This window comes from Struthio camelus, chromosome 1 (assembly GCF_040807025.1).
Source record: "Struthio camelus isolate bStrCam1 chromosome 1, bStrCam1.hap1, whole genome shotgun sequence".
Taxonomy (NCBI): Eukaryota; Metazoa; Chordata; class Aves; order Struthioniformes; family Struthionidae; genus Struthio; species Struthio camelus.
The window spans coordinates 49,661,987-49,681,456 of NC_090942.1; the positions used below are offsets into that span (position 1 = coordinate 49,661,987).

Here is a 19,470-nt window from a genome sequence, read left to right on the forward strand (position 1 = left end):
TCACTGACACTTAGAATTATTCCACTGCTTAGATTCCTACCTAAGCCAACACCTCCAGTACTAAGTTTGAAAAAGGATTAAATTTTACATTGCCAATTTACCTTGTTCATCCCCTGCTAAAGCATGAGTGTTCAAGCTGGAATCTGACAATATCTAGTCAACGATTGGCTCCTGGTAAATCTACACTAGATCTCCCTATTGAAAAATACCAACCTTTTCCCTCCAGAGTTAAAAACATACCAGTAATTTTTGCGATTATGAAGCAGGAAGCATTCACTTCAAGGAATGCAATAAAATTAATATTTTCTGAACGGAAAAAAAACCCCAAACAGTCACTTGTCTATCTAACCATTCAAAATAACCCCATAGACTTTAATATTCTCATTTATGAATACAGTTCCTGGATTTTTTTGTCCATTGACAGAATTATCATTCTCCACAGTGAGTATTATCTATTATTGCATACTTACTAGAGTTAAAACATCCAGCTGCTCCACTATGTGCTCCAAAGCATTAGCCAGGGATGGAGAGATGCCTCTTTGCTTCTCCACATTACGCAAAGCTGATTCACTTTCATTCTCTGATTTCCTTTTGGGACTTGTAGCCAAGCCTGAAGCAGAGGGATACTGCGACTCTTCACTGCTGATATCATCCTTGAATGTAAAAACACCATTTGAAAATCCAGCTCCCCTCCTCTTCATTTAATTGGAACCATGCAAGAAAACAGGCAGAAAAATCTATTTTTAAAATGTTATAAGAATCTATTTACACATACATAAAAACACACAACTGCCTTCAGATTTGCTTCTTGTACCAGGTCCGATTCATAACACTTCAGTTCATTCTGACCTAGGAGAGAATTTCAGCTTTAATGGATGAGGCGATAAATATTCATGGTGTACTGAGAAATCTCAGCAGTCTTTACAAATGATTTCAACATGAATATGTTTCAGGTGCATATGACTGAAGAACTAAATGCTTTACTACTGGAGCTTAACTTAAAGCTTGAATAAATACCAAACCGGAATTTTCTTCCAAAAGATAGCTCTAGTTCATAAAGAAGTTCATTCACAGCAATCATATGGATCACATCTTTCAAATTAGAACAGATGATCACAAGGGTTCCTTCCAACATCATAATATGAAACTTTTATTTAGTATGAAGTGGTAAAAGATATGTCGTTTTCTTTGAAAATAAAAAGCATTAAATAGTTTTTAGTTATTTATTCAGTTACATTTCTTTTTGAGAAGCCAATTCCTCCAGAGAACAGGAGGAGGAAACTACTGAGAAGACCCACACAGTGCAAAGTTAAGAGATAAATAACGTGGATGTGTATAAACATTGCTTCAGGGTAAGTGAAAGAGCACGGTCTTTCCAATCACTTCTGTTTTCATTTGTGCCTCCAAGTTCTTAATGGCACTTTTGAGTCAGTAAAGGTTAAATCATCACTAATTCACTACATGGCCCTTCATAACTTTACCTGACTTAATAATGGCTTGTTGAGATTTCTCTGAAAACTTCTTATAGCTTAAGACAGTATAAAAATAAACCAAAATCAAAATAATCTGAGGTAATCATATTTTATTATCTCTAATTATATTTGTAATACCCACAACCACTGCACAATAAACCTTTTAAGCAGTTACAGCTCAACAGTCTCTCTGAAATTTCTTGACAGCTGATGAAAGTATCCATTAGCTACAGAAAGATGAAATTTTACAGTCTTATCTGATGTATATATAATACACAATATTTAGAAAATACCTACAATATTTATGTTGTAAAGCTGAACAGATTTTCAAATGGAAGTTCTTAAAATCATTGTGAGTCATTGAAAAAAAGTCCTGCTAAATCTCTGAAATAATCTTGCGGAACTTAAATTGCTAGGTAGAATTAGTGGCAAACCTTTTAAAAATTGCCTAAGGACACTGATGTGTCACCAGTACCAGTGGGTTTTAGGAACAGTTTAGACAACTCTCTGTCAAGAATGATTTATCTACAGTTGACCCTGCCTTTGAACCAGGTAGTATCAGATAGTAATGGGTAAAATACTATGGTAGTATCATAATTTTAAATACATGTAATACTAAATCATATCAATATTAGCAGGATCTGATACTGCTGCAGTATCCACAATACTATTCGTGTGTCTTGCTCAGTGCCATCCCTTCAAAGTCTTTTCTTCCCTAGTGCTGGGGTAGTGCTACATGCATTTCCTTCATTCTCCATCATTGGGAGAGGACTGAGCAAAAGGCAAGTTGTGTCCACCATCCACCAGTCAGAGTTTTAATTTTTCCCAGCAAAGCACAAGAGCAAAGCACAAGTACCAGCCACAGAGTCAATGGAAGTTTGTGAGTCTAGAGAGGGGAATGGCTGAATGTACAGCTTATTTTGGGGTAAGAGTGTTTTGTATCTTAGGAAGATGGGGGTAGAGAAGAAGGTCTTACCACTCGTCTTGACATGTTGGGTTAAGGCTCCATTGTGGGCTTAAACTCTGCAGGCACAGGTCTCGGCCCTGAAGCGAGACCCATCAAGTGCAGAGCATGGGGTTTGTAGCAATAGTGGCAGATATCCATATATACATTTCAGACCTTAATCTCATCACTCTACAAAATCATATGGAACCCTTCTGAAGGTTTGATAATACCATGGTATTTGGCAATATGTCACTTGCATTGATTTCATTATTACGAAAGAATCTGGTGAGTGGGCTAGAAGGTGCCTCCAGTTTCCTTCCAGCCTTGTTTTCTGTGATTGGTGACTGATTTACACAAATAAAATAAGCATGTAATTACTGAAGGTCTGATCTAGCTCATACTGAAATCCACTAGTGATTTGTATTAATGCTGGAGCATGTCAAAACCAAAGAGTTTTAGACATTAAACTACAGATTTCATCTAACATTAAGCATCCAGGGCTGTTTTATGGAACATCCTAATGATCAGTCCAGGGTCCAGTCTTGTTCAATGTATTCATCAGTGACCTGGAGGGGACAGAGTGCACCCTCAGCAAGTTTGCTGATGACACTAAACTGGGGGGAGTGGCTGACACACCAGAAGACTGTGCTGCCCTTCAGAGGGAGCTGGACAGGCTGGAGAGCTGGGCGGAGAGGAACCTCCTGAAGTTCAACAAAGGCAAGTGCAGTGTCCTGCACCTAGGGAGGAATAACCCCATGCACCAGGACAGGCTGGGGGTTGACCTGCTGGAAAGCAGCTCTGCAGAGAAGGACCTGGGAGTGTTGGTGGACAACGAGTTGACCACGAGGCAGCAGTGTGCCCTTGTGGCCAAGAAGGCCAATGGGATCCTGGGGTGCATTAGGCAGAGTGTTGCCAGCAGGTGGAGGGAAGTGATTCTGCCCCCTACTCAGCCTTGGGGAGGCCTCACCTGGAGTACCGCGCCCAACTCTGGGCTCCCCAGTACAAGAGAGACATGGCACTACTGGAGAGAGTGCAGCGGAGGGCTACCAAGATGAGTAGAGGGCTGGAGCACTTCTCCTATGAAGAAAGACTGCAAGAGCTGGGCCTGTTCAGCCTGGAGAAGAGAAGATTGAGAGGCGATCTCAGAAACGTGTATAAGTATCTGAAGGGGGAGTGTCAAGAGGATGGGGCCAGCCTCTTCTCCGTGGTGCCCAGCAACAGGACAAGAGGCAACGGGCAGAAACTGAACCACAGGAATTTCTACCTAAACCTGAGGAAAAACTTCTTCACTGTGAGGGTGACAGAGCACTGGAACAGGTTGCCCAGAGAGGTAGTGGAGTCTCCTTCGCTGGAGATATTCAAAACCCATCTGGATGTGATCCTGGGAAATATGCTCTAGAGGACCTTGCTTGAGCAGGGAGGTTAGACTAGATGATCTCCAGAGGTCTCTTCCAACCTAAACCATTCTGTGATTCTGTGATTAAAATATTTCCTCAGGCTACAGAGAATTGCCCTTCTCAGTCTAAGGTGATTTAAACTCATGGCTTGGCACGGTGCCTTGTCAGCTAATCTGTTACCTATTAAGGGTGAGAAACCGTGGAAGAAAGGGTCCTCTCTACAGCCATGCTGTTAGAATCTGGCCCAGACCAACAGAAAGCAGCTCTCATTCAATGGTCAGGATGCTCTGTCAGGAGCAGGTGAGTTCTGTTCCCATTAGCAGCTTTATATTTTATTTTAAATAATTAGTGGATAAAATTAATAAAGTCCTTAAGAGCAGGGACTGGAATCCAAAACTTCTCCATTCCTAGTTAGCTAATCTAATTACTAGCCCTCCTCTTTCTCTCTGGTACCGTGAATTTCAAATTCTTTTTAATATGAAAAGCTTGTGATGTCAAGTTCAATTCATTCCAAAGAATTATATATTGTGAAGGAGCTGCTTGTTAGCACAAAATAAAATAGAATACTAACCGTTTGATTTTTGGACAAGGTAGACAGGAAAAAAATATGAATTTCCCATTTAATTGTACTTTGCTTTAGCTCCTTGCATTAGTGTGTTAAAAGCCCTCAAGAGAATGTGCTTTGAATATCTCAGACTCTGGCTTACAACGTAACACCATACCTTTTTAGATGTACAAAGTATATAGGAGTATTGCAGCTTAAGACTGTTCACATCTTCTCTTTGTAGACTTAGGTATGTGAGACACCCTTCATTCATATCCTAGAAGAGCTCAGACTCACTGAGTAATTTCTGACTTATCAAGTTACATCTGAGGTCCTTGGAAAACAGGATTAATGAAGCTTTTCGGCATGCTTACTAACTCATAAAGTGGAGATAGTCCCAAATGCTGGTTAACACGGAAAAGATTAAACTTGCTTTGGCATTAAACTGTTAATGAAAAACGTTGCCGTACATTTAAGAGACTCCTGTCTTACAACCTATTCAAACTACAAGGAACAACATCCTCATATTTAACTACAACAGGAAAGTCATTTAGAAGAGTGTGATTTCTACTGAAAGAGACTGAGATTACAGAAACCTTGCTTTTATCTGTAAGACTTCACTGCTTGCCCAGTAGCTTCCAAATCTCAGCTAGTACTGGCTAAATTTGACAGAGGTAGTAGGCTCACTGATTAAGTCGCAGTAAACGTCAGGAAAAATGGAGGCAGGGTAGGAGAGATACACATGTTTAGGGAAAGGCAGGCAGAGCATTATATATTCTGCATGGCAGCAGTCAAGCAGACCTGTGGCATGACATGCCTTATGAAATGCAGGCAGTTGATGAGCGTTAAAACATCACTGAAAAATCACCAGTTGGGAGTGGAACAATTTGTTTGTATTGTGATTTCTTAATGATGTAAAGCTTGTGCAATTCTTTGCGTACACCCGCATGTGTCCTCTTAAAATTTTGGCACCTGCTGCTGATTTTCATCAAATCTGATGGAGAAGTACAGGTCTCAGAAGTGATTAAGTTCCTGAAAGATTCAGGGAAACACATGCCAGGGATCCTAGAAGTATTCCACCTGAGGTAAGCGTTGTTGTACCAGCTCACATCTTATTAGCTCATAGAAGAATAAAGTTGTGAACTCCAGAAGTGCAAGAAAGACTGATAGGAGCCCATATCTTCTCCAGAACCGGTACCAATAAAACCACTGGAAATAAAACTAGCTTAGTTTGTCTAGTGTTCAGAGTTATTTGAAGCGATATTTTGAGAAGTAAATCCATCTTCTTGCTGCTTGAACAATACAATTAATTAGACAATACAGTTAAAACAGACGTAACCGTATTTAAACTTCAATCAATATTCTTTGACTTTCCTTATGGCTTACTGCTTTGCAAAGTCAGTGTTCTTGGGATAATCTATTAATTCCCAAGTACTCAAAAATAATCAAAAATAGACTTAATACTTAATGGTATTCATCTTCAAATTATAAACAGATAATTTTTAAATTAAGAGTTAAAGTTAATTTAAACTAATGGATATTTTTAGAACCAGAAGAGGAAAACAATCTGACATTATTAGACATCAATAAGTTTTTCTAAAAATATTTCTACTTTGAAGTAGATGTTTCTCAGTTTCTTTTCCAACAAGCCAGCTGTATACAGACTGAAAATAAAGTAGAGATTTCCAGTTTAAACTCCCACAAACTGATTACAAATTTTGCTATGAAAGCCAAACTAAATGGATCCTTTCAACCCAAGTAGGAAAGCTGTCAAATTGGGTAAACAGAACAAATAATAAGCAACTAAAAATCTCCCCAAACATTTTTTCGTATAGTAAAACTGCACAGTGGTCCAAAATCCAATGTATCAGAAAAACAGGCTGTGAAAAATGCTTTGTAGCTCAGTAAATTGACACCAATATTGCCAATTCAGCGTATTAGAAAAGTCTCCCTGTAATTTTGTGGGTTCAGCAGGAAATTATGATTCTTCTGTTATATACTCAAAGACATAAAGGGATGATGTGATACAGGAGGGCTTACATAAATAAGGCAGAGACCTCAATATCTGTCAAACCTGAAAGGATCAAATACAGAAAATAATAGAACTTTCAACATTAATAAGAGATAAACGACATGAGACAGTTTCCAACACATTTAAGTTGTGCCCAGATGATTGTAAATTCAGGTACTAGAAGTTTTTTAAATATAAACCTGATACCTCATGAATGTAAGTACATACTTAATATCTGATGGCATTTAAAATCTTTACAAATATCCAGAATGTGATAAAAGCGACAGTCTTCACCAGCTCAGTGAAAGGGCTATAACTGCTGAAATCTAAAGCAACATTCATATGCCAAAAACTTGTTATAAAGGAGTGACACTAGTCTAAATAGACTTCCTTTACTTTTGGATACCTATCAGTTTATGCCCATCACTGTCATTCAACATAAAACGCTGTTTTATTAAAATGTTTTTTAAAGGAATTCTTTCTGCCTAACAGTCTCTTTTACATAAATCATTTAATGAATTAAGTGTTCCCTTTCCTTCACACTAGTCCCTTTCTAAAGTACTCTAAATATTACCAGTTCATAAACAATATTCGACTTATTGCCAGCAATGTAGTAAAAGAGCCTTACAGCTCAAAACCCAAACTCTCTGTAAGACTTCAGAGCTACAGCTTATTTTGAGACAATAAATTTGAATAAGGCAATCAATTTTAAATTGTTACTTCTGAGCAAAGCTAAAAAGAAAATTAAAATGTGTACAGTGCTTCCATTCAGAGACCGTTAGTAATAAAATAGACAAACATTCGGGCAACTTCATGTCAGTTACAAATAAGGAGGAAAAGGAACAGATTTAATTAATCAATAGGAAGTTATTACTATGACATTACCAAGCGGATGTTCAGTAGAAAATTAAATTTAGCCTATGAATGATGTCATAAACAGCAGACCATAATTGCTCATCTTTGTTTTCTGTCAAGCAAATAGCCAAAACTCTGTGGGTGGTACTTAATGAATTTGTGAAAAATGCTTACACATAACCTCATCACCCCTGCATATTCCCAAGTGTTTTCCCATGAAACTCTCACAGATCAGATAGGGGAAAAAAAAAAACAAACCCACCACTGAATCACCCTGTCCCTTCACCTCATGATACAGAAGGACAGAAATTGAGTAAAATGTATCCATATATAAAGATGCCTGAGCACAGTTTCATTTGGAAAGAAAATTCCTCAAAGCAAAAAATATGAAAAAATCCAAGTCTATGTCACTCGACTGAAAATCTTTAGTCTTCAAACTTCTAAGGGTTTTGAATTTAGAAAATGTATACAACAGCTTCCAAACGAATACCCTAACGATCTTACAATTAAGATGGGCTTAAATGAAAAAGTGACACTGGTAAGCTTCCTAACGAATCACAAAAATTGACATGGCCCGATTTTTAAAAACAATCCTTTAAAATTTGAACACATGGTACATTTGAGTACTAATACTAAAACATTGCTGATACTGTGATTAAAACAACTACAAACAATTAGTCATAAGTAGGGCATTAGGCTCAAACAGACCGAAGAGCATAACAGCGTAGTCCCTCATCTACCAAATCTTAACTTCCTGTTTTTGCTTTTGTTTTTTTTCTTTTAAAAGGGGAAAGCTTTTCAGGAGAAGTAACAACATTATCACTATTTTTGCTTTTTCCTCCATCTTGTGAACCTACCCTCAAACTAAAATGGTTCATTGTGGATAAGCTATGTTGAAACATCTGGGGGTTCGTGGATTTTTTTTCTCTGTTTTTTTTTACTAGGCCAGTTACTCACAGATAGCTTCTACTGCTTTGAAATTATTTTTTTCAGTGAATAAGTGATCCACGTAAATTACAGCTCTCTGATCTATTAGACTAATTTTAAGTATGCTAAGTCACACTCTATTTTATCATTTTCTACTGTAGAAAACTTTCCCGTAGTTTGAGCTGATGACAGCACTCTTCACTTCTTCTCTTTCCCTTGCACTCAAATGAATCAGCGCTATGCATGGCAAAAAACTGCCTTGTGCCAAACTACAGTTTTCTGTATCTTGTTACCTGATGAGGTAGTCTGTGTATATTTAGTTTGCAAAATTTTATATAAATTTTGCATTCAAGCAGTAAAATACAGATAAATTATGCAGCATATCTAAAAAAAATTTCGATTAGGCATGTCTAGTCTTACCAGAACTCTTTCAGAACAGCAGAGAATGCAGAATTTCACATTTAATTCAAAGTCTTTTATGGCTTCTTCATCATGTTAAACTTTTCAAGTTCTTAAAAGAATCTCCAAGTTAAAAACAAAACATTTGAATTGAAAGCACTATATGCAGGTGCACTTTATTCAATCTGTCAAGGAAATATTTAGTTTCCTTCTCTCCAGCACAAGTATCATCACTGAAAGTAGTACATACTTTAATCTAGAACCTACCCATGACTGGAGGTAGGAGGATACAAATTCACAGCCAACAAACTGAGTATGATTATCCAGTTGTTTCCCTTAGCAAAATATACGTTTTCACCTAAAAGAGCATACCATTTTCTTGGTCTTGCAAATAAGAAATTCAGCCTGATGACAGCAAGGTTTATAGAGGTCATGAGGTCAGTAGAGTACAATAAAAACCAGTTGCTAAATTGTGTTTAAAAATATCAATACAAAATTAACTGAAGTCCTGATGCTACAGCTATGCTCTAATTAATCAATTCTATGTATTTTCTACCAGGATTACAGCTACATTAAATTTACCATTAGTGGGATGGCATAAAATAATAAGCTAGTACACAACAAAATTTTGCTCCATATTGCATGCATGTTAATGAGACATAGAAAAACAAAGATAACCTTGGCTTTCTGTAAGGTATACAAAAATTTATTAAAATCTCCCAACAAAAAACTCTTAGAAGTATGCAAATATTTGAGCACGTCAATTTAATAAGTAACCTGCTTCCAGAAGATTTTCTAAATTCTTAGATTATCAGTAATGTCTAAGCTTTATTTAAATACAGAAAAAGTTACTTTTTTGACTTTGGTCATTTTCTGCAGTTGATGTTAATTTGTTTATAGCTAATATCAATAGTTCCCTGCACTGTCACAGTCTGAGCCTGTAAAGGGATCCACAAAAATGAATAACTATGCTCTGTTTCCACTGGATTCGTGTACATTTACACGATAGATTGGCATAATCAGTGTCTGAATTAGCATCTTCTGTTTTTTAATGTCATTTTCTTAAGGGCTTATCTTGCTTTTTTTAACTCAGTTTGAATAAAGTTAACCCTTGTAATGAAATACAGTACCCAAACACAGTAGCTATGCTGTTTGTAAATGAAAGAGAAGAACACAACCCCTCAAACACATTCTAATCAAACAACCAGGTCTTAAGCCTTTAGAGAAAACTGAACACTTGCTCCTCATACAGCCAGCAATACTACTGAAAAGTGAAGGAAAAAAAAGAAAAGAATACCTTGCACAAACTAACTTATCCCAGAGACAGAAATCATTAAAGGTTCAATTTCTAAAGGTGAGAAATTCCCTGCCAGGAAGTCAATTCTAAATATAACAGTTCAGGAAGACATATTCAAACACTTTCATAAATTATAAAAATACTTACGTGCACCATAGATACTAAAAATAACAACATGTACCCTATGATACAAAGGTAAAGGAAGGTAATAAATGATCTTCAATTTATCTGGAAATAGCTTCAGTAGGAAGCTCTGTAAAACTGAGGACAGATAACATGAAACCATAGAAACATTCCCACTATTCACAATTCAAAAAATAAAATAGCCAATTTTAATTTAAGCAAAATTACTTTGGACTGCATGTGTGCACACATACAAGGGAACATCTTATAGCTAAAATTAATCCTAAAGTTTCAAGTAATGACTTGTGTTAACCCATATAGAGTTCTATTAAAAATTATATTAAATACTCTGCTCGCAGATCTTGCTAGTCACACTAGGGCAGAGAAAGGTTGAAAAAGGGCAGGAGAAATACTTGTACCACAAACAGGCAACATAACGAAATAGATATTGTAGGTGAAGTAATGAAACCAGTTGAAAAACCCTGTATGGCCAGGGTTTCCTTTCTAATACCATAAATAGCATAGTCTACTATGGTGGATATTACAAATGCTAATGAATAAGAACAAATATTAAAAAAAATTTGGACTTTTTCATGTATCATCATGCTAGAAAGGCTGTGTGATACCTCAGGGTAGCAGATTGCAGAGCACATCAAATAGACGAACAGAAGGAGCCAGGTCACCTTAGACCTGGCAGTGAGATAGAAGAGAGGGCCATGGAGCCAAGTTCAGGGTATCTGAGGTAGGAAGCAATGTTGTAGATTGCAGAGCGGAGGAAAAGAAGAGGGGGAACAGAGCCAGACAATACCTTTCATCATCCTGTGCTCACGTGAGAAGGAAATAGCTATAAAACACTACTGTGTTTTATACACAGATGGAAGTGGGCCTGAGAGCTAGGGAAGTATGTGAGTGAGAGCACAAAATACTCATCCAGAGCATGTCTACTCAGGAAAAGGAGGGCTGTGCTTCTAGATTGCCTACTCATGACTTCTTTCTGTCTTCTTCCCCCCACTTAAGAAACTAATTGAAAGTCTCTCCTTTAGACCATAGCTAGCTATAAATCTAACTGTACTTTACAAAGAAACAAAACCTGGTAACAGTATGATTTATTGTGCAGAGTCATAAAAAATATATGTGCTAGCACTTCATTTATCTTCTTTAAATAGCTGGCAAAGTCACCTGTCATATTCATTGGCATTGTTCAAAAAGAATTTACAATAAAAAAAGATTGTTCAACAAACCTAAATTAAGGTATTCCATCTGAAGGAATACTTACTTCCTGGAAAACCATATCAAAATTTTTCTCAAGTTCAATTTTTCAAACTGATTCACATACAATATATTACAATATATACTTATATAATGTCTCTTATACTTAACTTTTAGGGCAAAACCATCCTTAATCAAGTTATACTGTGTTTAAATAAGATGAGCTAAAGTAACATGCCTATATCTTAAATACTGCATCTCAATAAGAATAAACAAAAATATTATTGAAAGGAAAAACGTGAAAGATTCTACTAGGACAAGGAGAAGGAAAAGGACTGAAGGACATGGGTAACCTGCTCCTAAACCTTGCAGAAAGCTGAGAATAACTGCAATCTCTGTGCTCCAGAGTGAACAGACTTCACTCTGTTTGGTGATTTTACTAGTTTGGTAATTCCCAAGAAAGGCTGGGAGGCTGCTCTATGGAAGAGCACGGAGCTGTCTATACTGCAGAGCCTCTCTTGCTATGTAGACACCTGCTACCTTAGCAGAGCCCCCTACAGTAGAAACATATAATGATATTGAAGATCTTTTGTGATGCATCCTTTTTGCTTTTTTGTATGTGCATATACATATATATCTAAAATACATATACGTATAGACACACACACACACAGAGCCTTCTTTCAAGGTTATACGCAAAACCAATAGAAGCTCCATCCTGCTGGTATAGCCACATCCATATCAACAGCTTTTGCCAGCATAAGGACATCAGTGATACGGTATAAAATTTTTTTCACGGTACTTCATAACTCATGCCAACAGAACTTTATTGCATAGACAAACCAAAGTTGCATCCCATTAGGGGGTGCTAGGAGGTGCAGAGCATTCACACAGAAATTCACTGGGAAGTCTCCTTTTGTATGAGATCTGTGAGCTTTGACTTTACTTCCCTTCAAAGCAGGGTTAACAAAAGGGAATACCAGTTAACCGGGTGGCTATCTACAATACCATTGGGTTTTTACTCCCACTTCTATGGAGCAAACAATATCCTCCAGTTCAAATTATCTACAATAAAATGTCAGGAAGTAAAAAGCATTAGAAACTCAGTTAACAATCCAGCATACAAGAGTCCAAAGACAAGCCCAACGGTGCCAACATGACTGCTTGTAGACTTTGCCAAAGAGCCAGATGCTATTGTTAAAAAAAAAGATGAGCAGCATTTTACCGCTTAGAATTTAAATCCCCTGTACAAAAATCATTGTGCTATGCTAGGGTGGTACACTGTTCTTCATCATTTCACTGAGGATTTTATTAATAAAAATGTTAAAATTAATAACAGATGATGAAGGAAGATTTGAGGAGGACATCAAGTATTTTAACAATATTGTCACAGAAAACACTCATAAGGATAAAAAGAAGTTTCAAAATTTTATTTGAAAAGCCACATTTATATGCTTTTATTAGATTTTGTTTAATAACTGGAGGAAGAACCAAAAGTCCATAGTGATTTATTTCAGTGCTCAGCATTAATAATACACTGTTTTTGGACATGCTGTCCAGTTTGCCTGGGTGAATGCAATATTTAGGGCTGTTGAGCTTAGCTAAAAGGCAGGATTTTAAAAAATTGCTTATGCAGCACTAGCATAACCTTGTTCTTCCCTAAGTCAGTTGAGCTCTACAATTTATTGCAACGGGAATAAAATCAGGCAGCTGAAGAAAGCTTTTGAGAATTGCATACAAAAAGCGTTTTATCCAAGCGTTGCATACAAAAAGAATTGTATGCAAAAAGCGTTACTTTGCAGTGGTCTGACATGCTTGTTATACTCTGGAAATATCATTTATTTTAGTGTTCTATTAACAAACTTCTGTCAAAATACATACATTGTTCAGTACCAATTAAAATGCTAAATGTCTTGGTACATAAGATTGGTAGGTATATTCTGCTTGGCTGTATTAAAAAAAAGGAATTCAATGATAAAAAAATTACAGCTAAAACATTAAGGCTGCTAATAATAGTTTTATTTTGAAATGCTTCATAATTTTCTCCCACTTTTGCGCTGTGACAGTTGGAACTTAAGAAAACCAAAATAACCACCTTACTGATACAAGAATACGTTTTGTAGTTCTAGCAGTTCATCAAAGATCAGAACTCAATCAAAAATCTCACTGTGATAACCCAGGGAAGTGAGTTTCACTGCTCAAGGAATTCATTAGCTACAAGACTTTAAACATCCACCTTCTCACTTTTTGTCACTTGGCATTTGTATTTGAGTCAATTTTGTCCCTATCTGATGTGACAAAAATTAACAAACAATCGGAGATGACTAACTGCAAACACGTGACAAATGGCAACGCTGCTCTGACCTGAATTTGGTGGGGGTGAAAGGGAGGAAGGGATGGTGGCAGATTGAATGAATTACAATTCCAAGAATATTTGTTATTTTTAAACTTCATGGGACCATAGAACTAGAAGTGCTCTCCTTGATCGCTGATTCCAGTTCTCAGGTAAATGAGCGTGTCTACACCTTTCTCATTGAATAATCTCTTCTTTTAGAACTGACAACATTTGGCATGCTGAGAAAATATTATTATTTTTAAGCTTTTTAAATTTAAATAAGCCAGAATGCAAATATTTTGAGACTGGATAAAATGTCATTTAAAGGGATCATGTTCTAACCAAGTAAAAAAATGGAATCCCTATCTCAACAGATGCCCTTAATGTCACAGTGGTCATATCCACTACCATAATGACTTTTGTTAAGCTAAATACAGATAAAATTATTCTCAGAATCACAGAAATAGGCAGCTAATATTCAGGGTTTTACTTTCTACTTCACTTCCACAAATGATGCTAGAAGAAAGCCAAAATACAGAATTCTGGGCTGATCAAAAGGGTGGAGAAGGAAAGTAATGACTGTGCCAAATTCTGTCCCTCTTTTCTCATTTCTTTGCATGGGAATGTCTTATGAATTAAGATCCTGATTCATATTTTTAATGATGTCACATGGCTGGGCTGACTTCTTTTCAATCAGATTTTCCTCCCTCCCAACCCAAAAGGGAAAAAAACCTCACCACCAAGAAGAAACTAGTACAAACTCCTGCCTCTCTCACCAGCACAACATTCTTGAGGCTGACACAGCTTGAGGAAGCTCTGCCTTGCGATTACTACAGGGGTCGTCTTCTGCAGTGCTGCAGAAAGGCAGCAGCAGTTCATGAATACAGCAGAAGGGAAGCAATCTCGTCAGGTGGCCTTGGAAATTCACAATTTAGCGTTCTAAATTCCATCACTCTCGCCTCTTATTACATATTCTTGGTATAGAAGAAAATTCCATTTGTTGCAACTTCTTATATAACGGGAAAAGTTGAAAACTTATACAATGGGAAAAGTTGAAAGATATAAACAGATATACAATTTATGAGAAACAAGACCAAGGCTTATACCTTCATTCAGCAATGTGTAGTGTCTTTTGCAAGGAAGAAGTTCTGAAGATTACGATATCTCTCATCATTTAATGTATACAGGTAGAAAATAATGTAATTTGTTAAATAAGGTTTTATACACAGACACACACATGCGTATATGAAACAACTTAAAACTTATTACTTTAGTACAAAAAACAGCTGTATACTTTATAACATGCAAAGTTCTAAAAGAGTGTGGCGTGTGTGTGTGTGTGTAAGAAAAATAAATGGAAAACACTAAACAAAACGTTATCTTTTAAAGATAAATATTAAAAATCCACTAATTACAATGTATTATTTTATTCATATATCCACCCAGATAAATTCATTCCTTAAATAGCCTTGCAAATCTGCATGCATTGCCTATTTAATTAGGTTTGCTGCTACATGTGTTGTTATTGTTGTTTAATGGTCAGACAAATTTAAAATATTGATTAACAGTAGCATTCTCTATGATCAAAATAGAAAACAGTATGACAACACAATTATATATACAAAAGCACTGTTCAGCTTGCTCACTTTCCTATTGCTCCTATAGTGTACAGTAAGTATCTTGGACCGATATTTGCATTAGTGACATCCAGATCAGAACTGTCACAGTTTAAAACACTATTTAATATCAATTGCTATTACCCAGGTCTACACAATTCAGTATACTCCTGTATGAATGTTGCGTCAAAGTCCTGACACAAAAATATACCTATAACAATTATTTCTTTTTAGTGGAAAGGAACATCGTTTTAACACAACTAATTACATTGGTAGCCAAAAGAGGAATGCCAGTATGTTCTACAAGTGGAACTGAAAGCCAAAATACATCTACAGCTCAAAACTGAAAAACATAGGGATATAGCTTGCTCATGTCACTATATAGCAATAAACTATTGCACTTCTATTCTAGAAATCTGTTCCTCTTGTTAGACAAAGTCAAAGAAAAATCAGAAATTTGTATTCTATTCCTGTCTGTCATTTCTTTGGAATACGCGTCTCATCCGTCACCACAGAAGAGGAGGAAAATTTTTTTAAGAATTGCCATAGATCCCAATTAAAGTCCTCTTGCTTTGTAATGACGACCAAATTGCAGCCTTTCTCTGCTTTAGTTTGACTATCTTTAAAGAAAAATAATATGCAACTCCCCTTTTTTTGCACTAGTAACATGATCTTTTAACACTTATGAAAGGTAAATTATTTTGGTACTTTATTATGACCAGAAGCAGCCTGAAAGACGCAAAAATTTATGGAATTGTACATGCAATGTAGAAAAGATGCATCATTTTTCATAGTCTAATGAAAATACATAGTGATACTGGTATTCTTTGTAATCTATGTGCTTGCATCTTAGGGAAAATAATTTCTAATAGCAATAAAAGACAACATTAGCACAGGCCTTCTCTAGAGATCCATCAAGTTAAAAGCACAACATTTATATGAGATACTCTTGTTAAGACAGTAGCCCAGATTCTGCCGTTTGTCTGTGTTTCCTTGTGATCAGAGCTGCATGGTACTTTCTTTGAAAGTGATGTACATTTCTTTAGACATTTTGGTTCTATGGATTACAGTAGAATCAGGAACATAACTGCATTGAAACAAAATTTTTAAATAAAGCTCAGAGTGAGATCAATATGTTAAGGTGCATATAAAGATGTCAACGTATATAACAAAGATGCTAATAATATTTAAATACTTCACTAAATTACTGTAATGAAAAACCACATTATATACTGTCCACTAGGTTATAGTTGAGAAATGTAAAAATCAACCATGTTGAAAGGCACATAAACAAGAGTATCATACTGTTATTTCTCCTTTATTATTTTTTATTTGATTAATACTATGTGCTTGCAGCTGAATAGAAGAGCTAAACAATGAAGAAGCTGATGTGTAATCAGTTATACAGTATCAGTTATTATACAAAGGGGTCTAGTCAGGAAGTAGATGGAAGTAGATATACTCCTACTGAGTGCTGCACTCTACACTTGAAGAGATGTTAAAATGACAATAAAAATGAATGCAAAGTCCCAGCAGTTGGCACTGTAATCCCAGATCAACAGCTGGCATTCCAGGCCTAAGTGCCGCATGCCGTCTCAGGGATTTACAGCCCTCACAGACAGAACGTATTGTTGCTTTTACTACTTAAAAAGGCAGAATAACACGAATCACCTTAACTTAGAAGTGATGAAACACTGCTGATTAGGAGAATTGAAGGCATCAGCAAAAACTTTATAGGCACTAGAATTAGGCGGTAATTTAAAAAAAAAAAAAGGGGGGGGGGAGGGACATTTTAGTCCATTTTCCTAAGGAAAGGATGCTCAGATTATCATTTCTGTCTGTCTGTCCCCACAACTATTTTTAAGTTTTGAGCCTGTTGCAGATTTAAAACAGTCTGACAGTGAATTACATATCTTAGAGAAAGCTAATTTTGTATAAATTACCTGAGAATAGATGGCTGGCCAGAAGAGAGAGATCTGGAAGCACCCTCACTAAGAGAAAGGCTCTGGCATAAGTTTACACATTATTAGACACTAGGAAACGCATACAAGAGAAAAAGAATTTTTAAATACCTCAAAACAAGTGAAAAGCTACAAATAAAAGCTTACAATCACCTATGAAACATAAATTTGCAAGAAGACAGGCTACATTATTTCTGGAGATCAAGGATTACCTATAGTTTAGAAATATCAGAAGCAAAGGAAATCCTAGCAATGGCATACTTACTACCTAGAGACATTGAGTGGTGCAAAAAAATTGTTAAGAGGTTAATAGAGTGTTTTTATCCCCTGTTTAGGAAGATAACAAACGCTGTAATTGTATTTGTGGAAAACTACTTTCTACTCCAACCATAACAAAAAAGATTGTTAAACAACTTATACTATATGCAAATGTTTTTTAAACCTAGGATTACACAATTTGTACTCACTAGCTTTGAACTAACTTAACTGGTAAGGCAGTGATGTTGATTTTGAACATATCTGGGAATAACGGAGAAATACCAGAAGAGTGGGGAAGCTAACATTCCGTCAGTATTTAGAAAGGATAAACAGGATAACTGTGTGATCATAGGTCACAGTTGCCTTGAGAATGATGTCAGGGACAAATATGGAAAAGTTGATCTAGGACATAACTAGCAAAGATTTAAGGCATAACAAGTAGTAAATCAATAAGGTTTAGGAAAAAAAAAAAAGGGTCTGTCAAACTCGAGACCTCTCTGATGAAATACTTAGTCAAACTGTAACTAATAAAAATACACATGGTTTTTAATCCATAATATGCATGCCACAATTTTAATCAACATATCTTAAGTTCTAATGCAGTATGAAGTCAATCATGTAGTTAGTCTTTCTTCAAAAACAGTTAAACCATAGAATTACTATAGAATTATGGTGTTTTTAGTAATTCTGCTAGAATCTGTTCTGGCTGCAATTTTATGTAAAGTGAACGAGTGATCTAGAAGAATAACAGAAATGGCTTTTGCTAAAGTTTACAGACGACACAAGAAGAGACATAACAAAAACTAATACCTAGAGTAGTCAGGGTTCCTTGGTAATCTAACATCATTCAAATCCAAATCCAGTATAAAACCGAAATGCAACATCGTATACACAAGTACGATCTCAGAAATGGAAGTACCATAGAATGATGTACTATAGAAAGCAGAGATGCTGAAAAGATTTACAGGGTCATGATACATATATACCTGCCTGAACAATACAACTATAATAGGATAAGGTTATTGAGCTAAGAATTACAATAACTTTTTATACATAGTTATAACTAGCTGTTAGTATTGAGCAGGAGGTAGTACTGCAACTGTTACACTAGACTGGAAAAATACTGCTGGAAATCTGCACCTACACTTTCAAATAGATGTGTTAAAAAGTTGGAAGAAGGTATAGCAAATACTTATAAGAATGAAAGAATTATTCTTCCAAATCATGATCCAATGAGAAACTTCTGATGCTGGTTTATCTAAGAGTAAGTTAAAGAGAAAGTAATTAATGCTCTTAAACCTTTATATTAAAAGACGGTGCCTTCCTATAAAGTAAAAACACTTGACCAGTTCGTCAACTCAGGGTTGCATTTAAATATCTGTTCTTTAGGTACCTCATCTTTAGCTCAGAAGTGAGGACTTCAGGTTCAGCAACTACACTCTCTACACAGTACAAATGCAGAAGTAGGACAGAAGACAGCATCCCTCCTCTCTTTCCCCCTCCCTAGCACCAAACCAAGCTGATGATACTTCCACAAACAGCGTCTCCATGCAGTATGGGACTATCTTGGCCATAACTTTGCTTCACAGTGCTTCAAATTCCACCATGAAGAATGAAGCAGCCCCATTCAGTCTCTGTCTCAGTTATCTGCTGGTTAGGTTACAGACATGCAGATCGATTAAAGCAAGCTAAACTCTTTTATACTGGAAAAAGGAGAACTGAATCCAAGTCTGCCTGAACAAAAGGAAGCCATTACTAGCACCTCCATTGGTCATATCTTTCCAAGAATTGCATCTTACGAAAGACAAAATCCTATCGTGTTTTATGCATGTGTAACACTCGTGTGTTGCAGTGCAATCACTCCAGATGGCCTTTCTAGATGCTAAGGATGTGGTTCAATGGAAATTGGACAACCTAAGTTGGGTTACAGTCAGTGCTAACCTCCTACGTAGCCTCCAAACGTTTTCCCTACTATTTCCTCTGTGCTGGCATTAGTGATTGGATGGCTGAGCAGATCAGGGAATTGATTTGGATAAAATTAATGGGAAAAAAAACCCTACAAAACAAACAAAAAACCCAAGAACAGTTGTTAAGTTAAAATGACTACAGAATCATAACTT

At 36.3% G+C, this 19,470-nt stretch overlaps 1 protein-coding gene across 9 annotated transcripts in view; it reads right to left on the bottom strand.

Annotated features, from left to right (window-relative positions):
• The window catches only part of POC1B (POC1 centriolar protein B), an 81,497-nt gene that overhangs the window by 24,029 nt on the left and 37,998 nt on the right, over positions 1 to 19,470 (bottom strand). For 5 of the 9 annotated variants that reach the window (XM_068936917.1, XM_068936932.1, XM_068936906.1 and 2 more), the window contains one exon: positions 471 to 695. In XM_068936917.1, coding sequence (XP_068793018.1) covers positions 471 to 695 — 225 coding nt within the window. Of the gene's footprint in view, positions 1 to 470; positions 696 to 12,595; positions 16,219 to 17,074; positions 17,165 to 19,470 lie in introns of those variants that run through there. The other 4 variants (XM_068936925.1, XM_068936958.1, XM_068936967.1 and 1 more) reach the window with 3 other exon arrangements.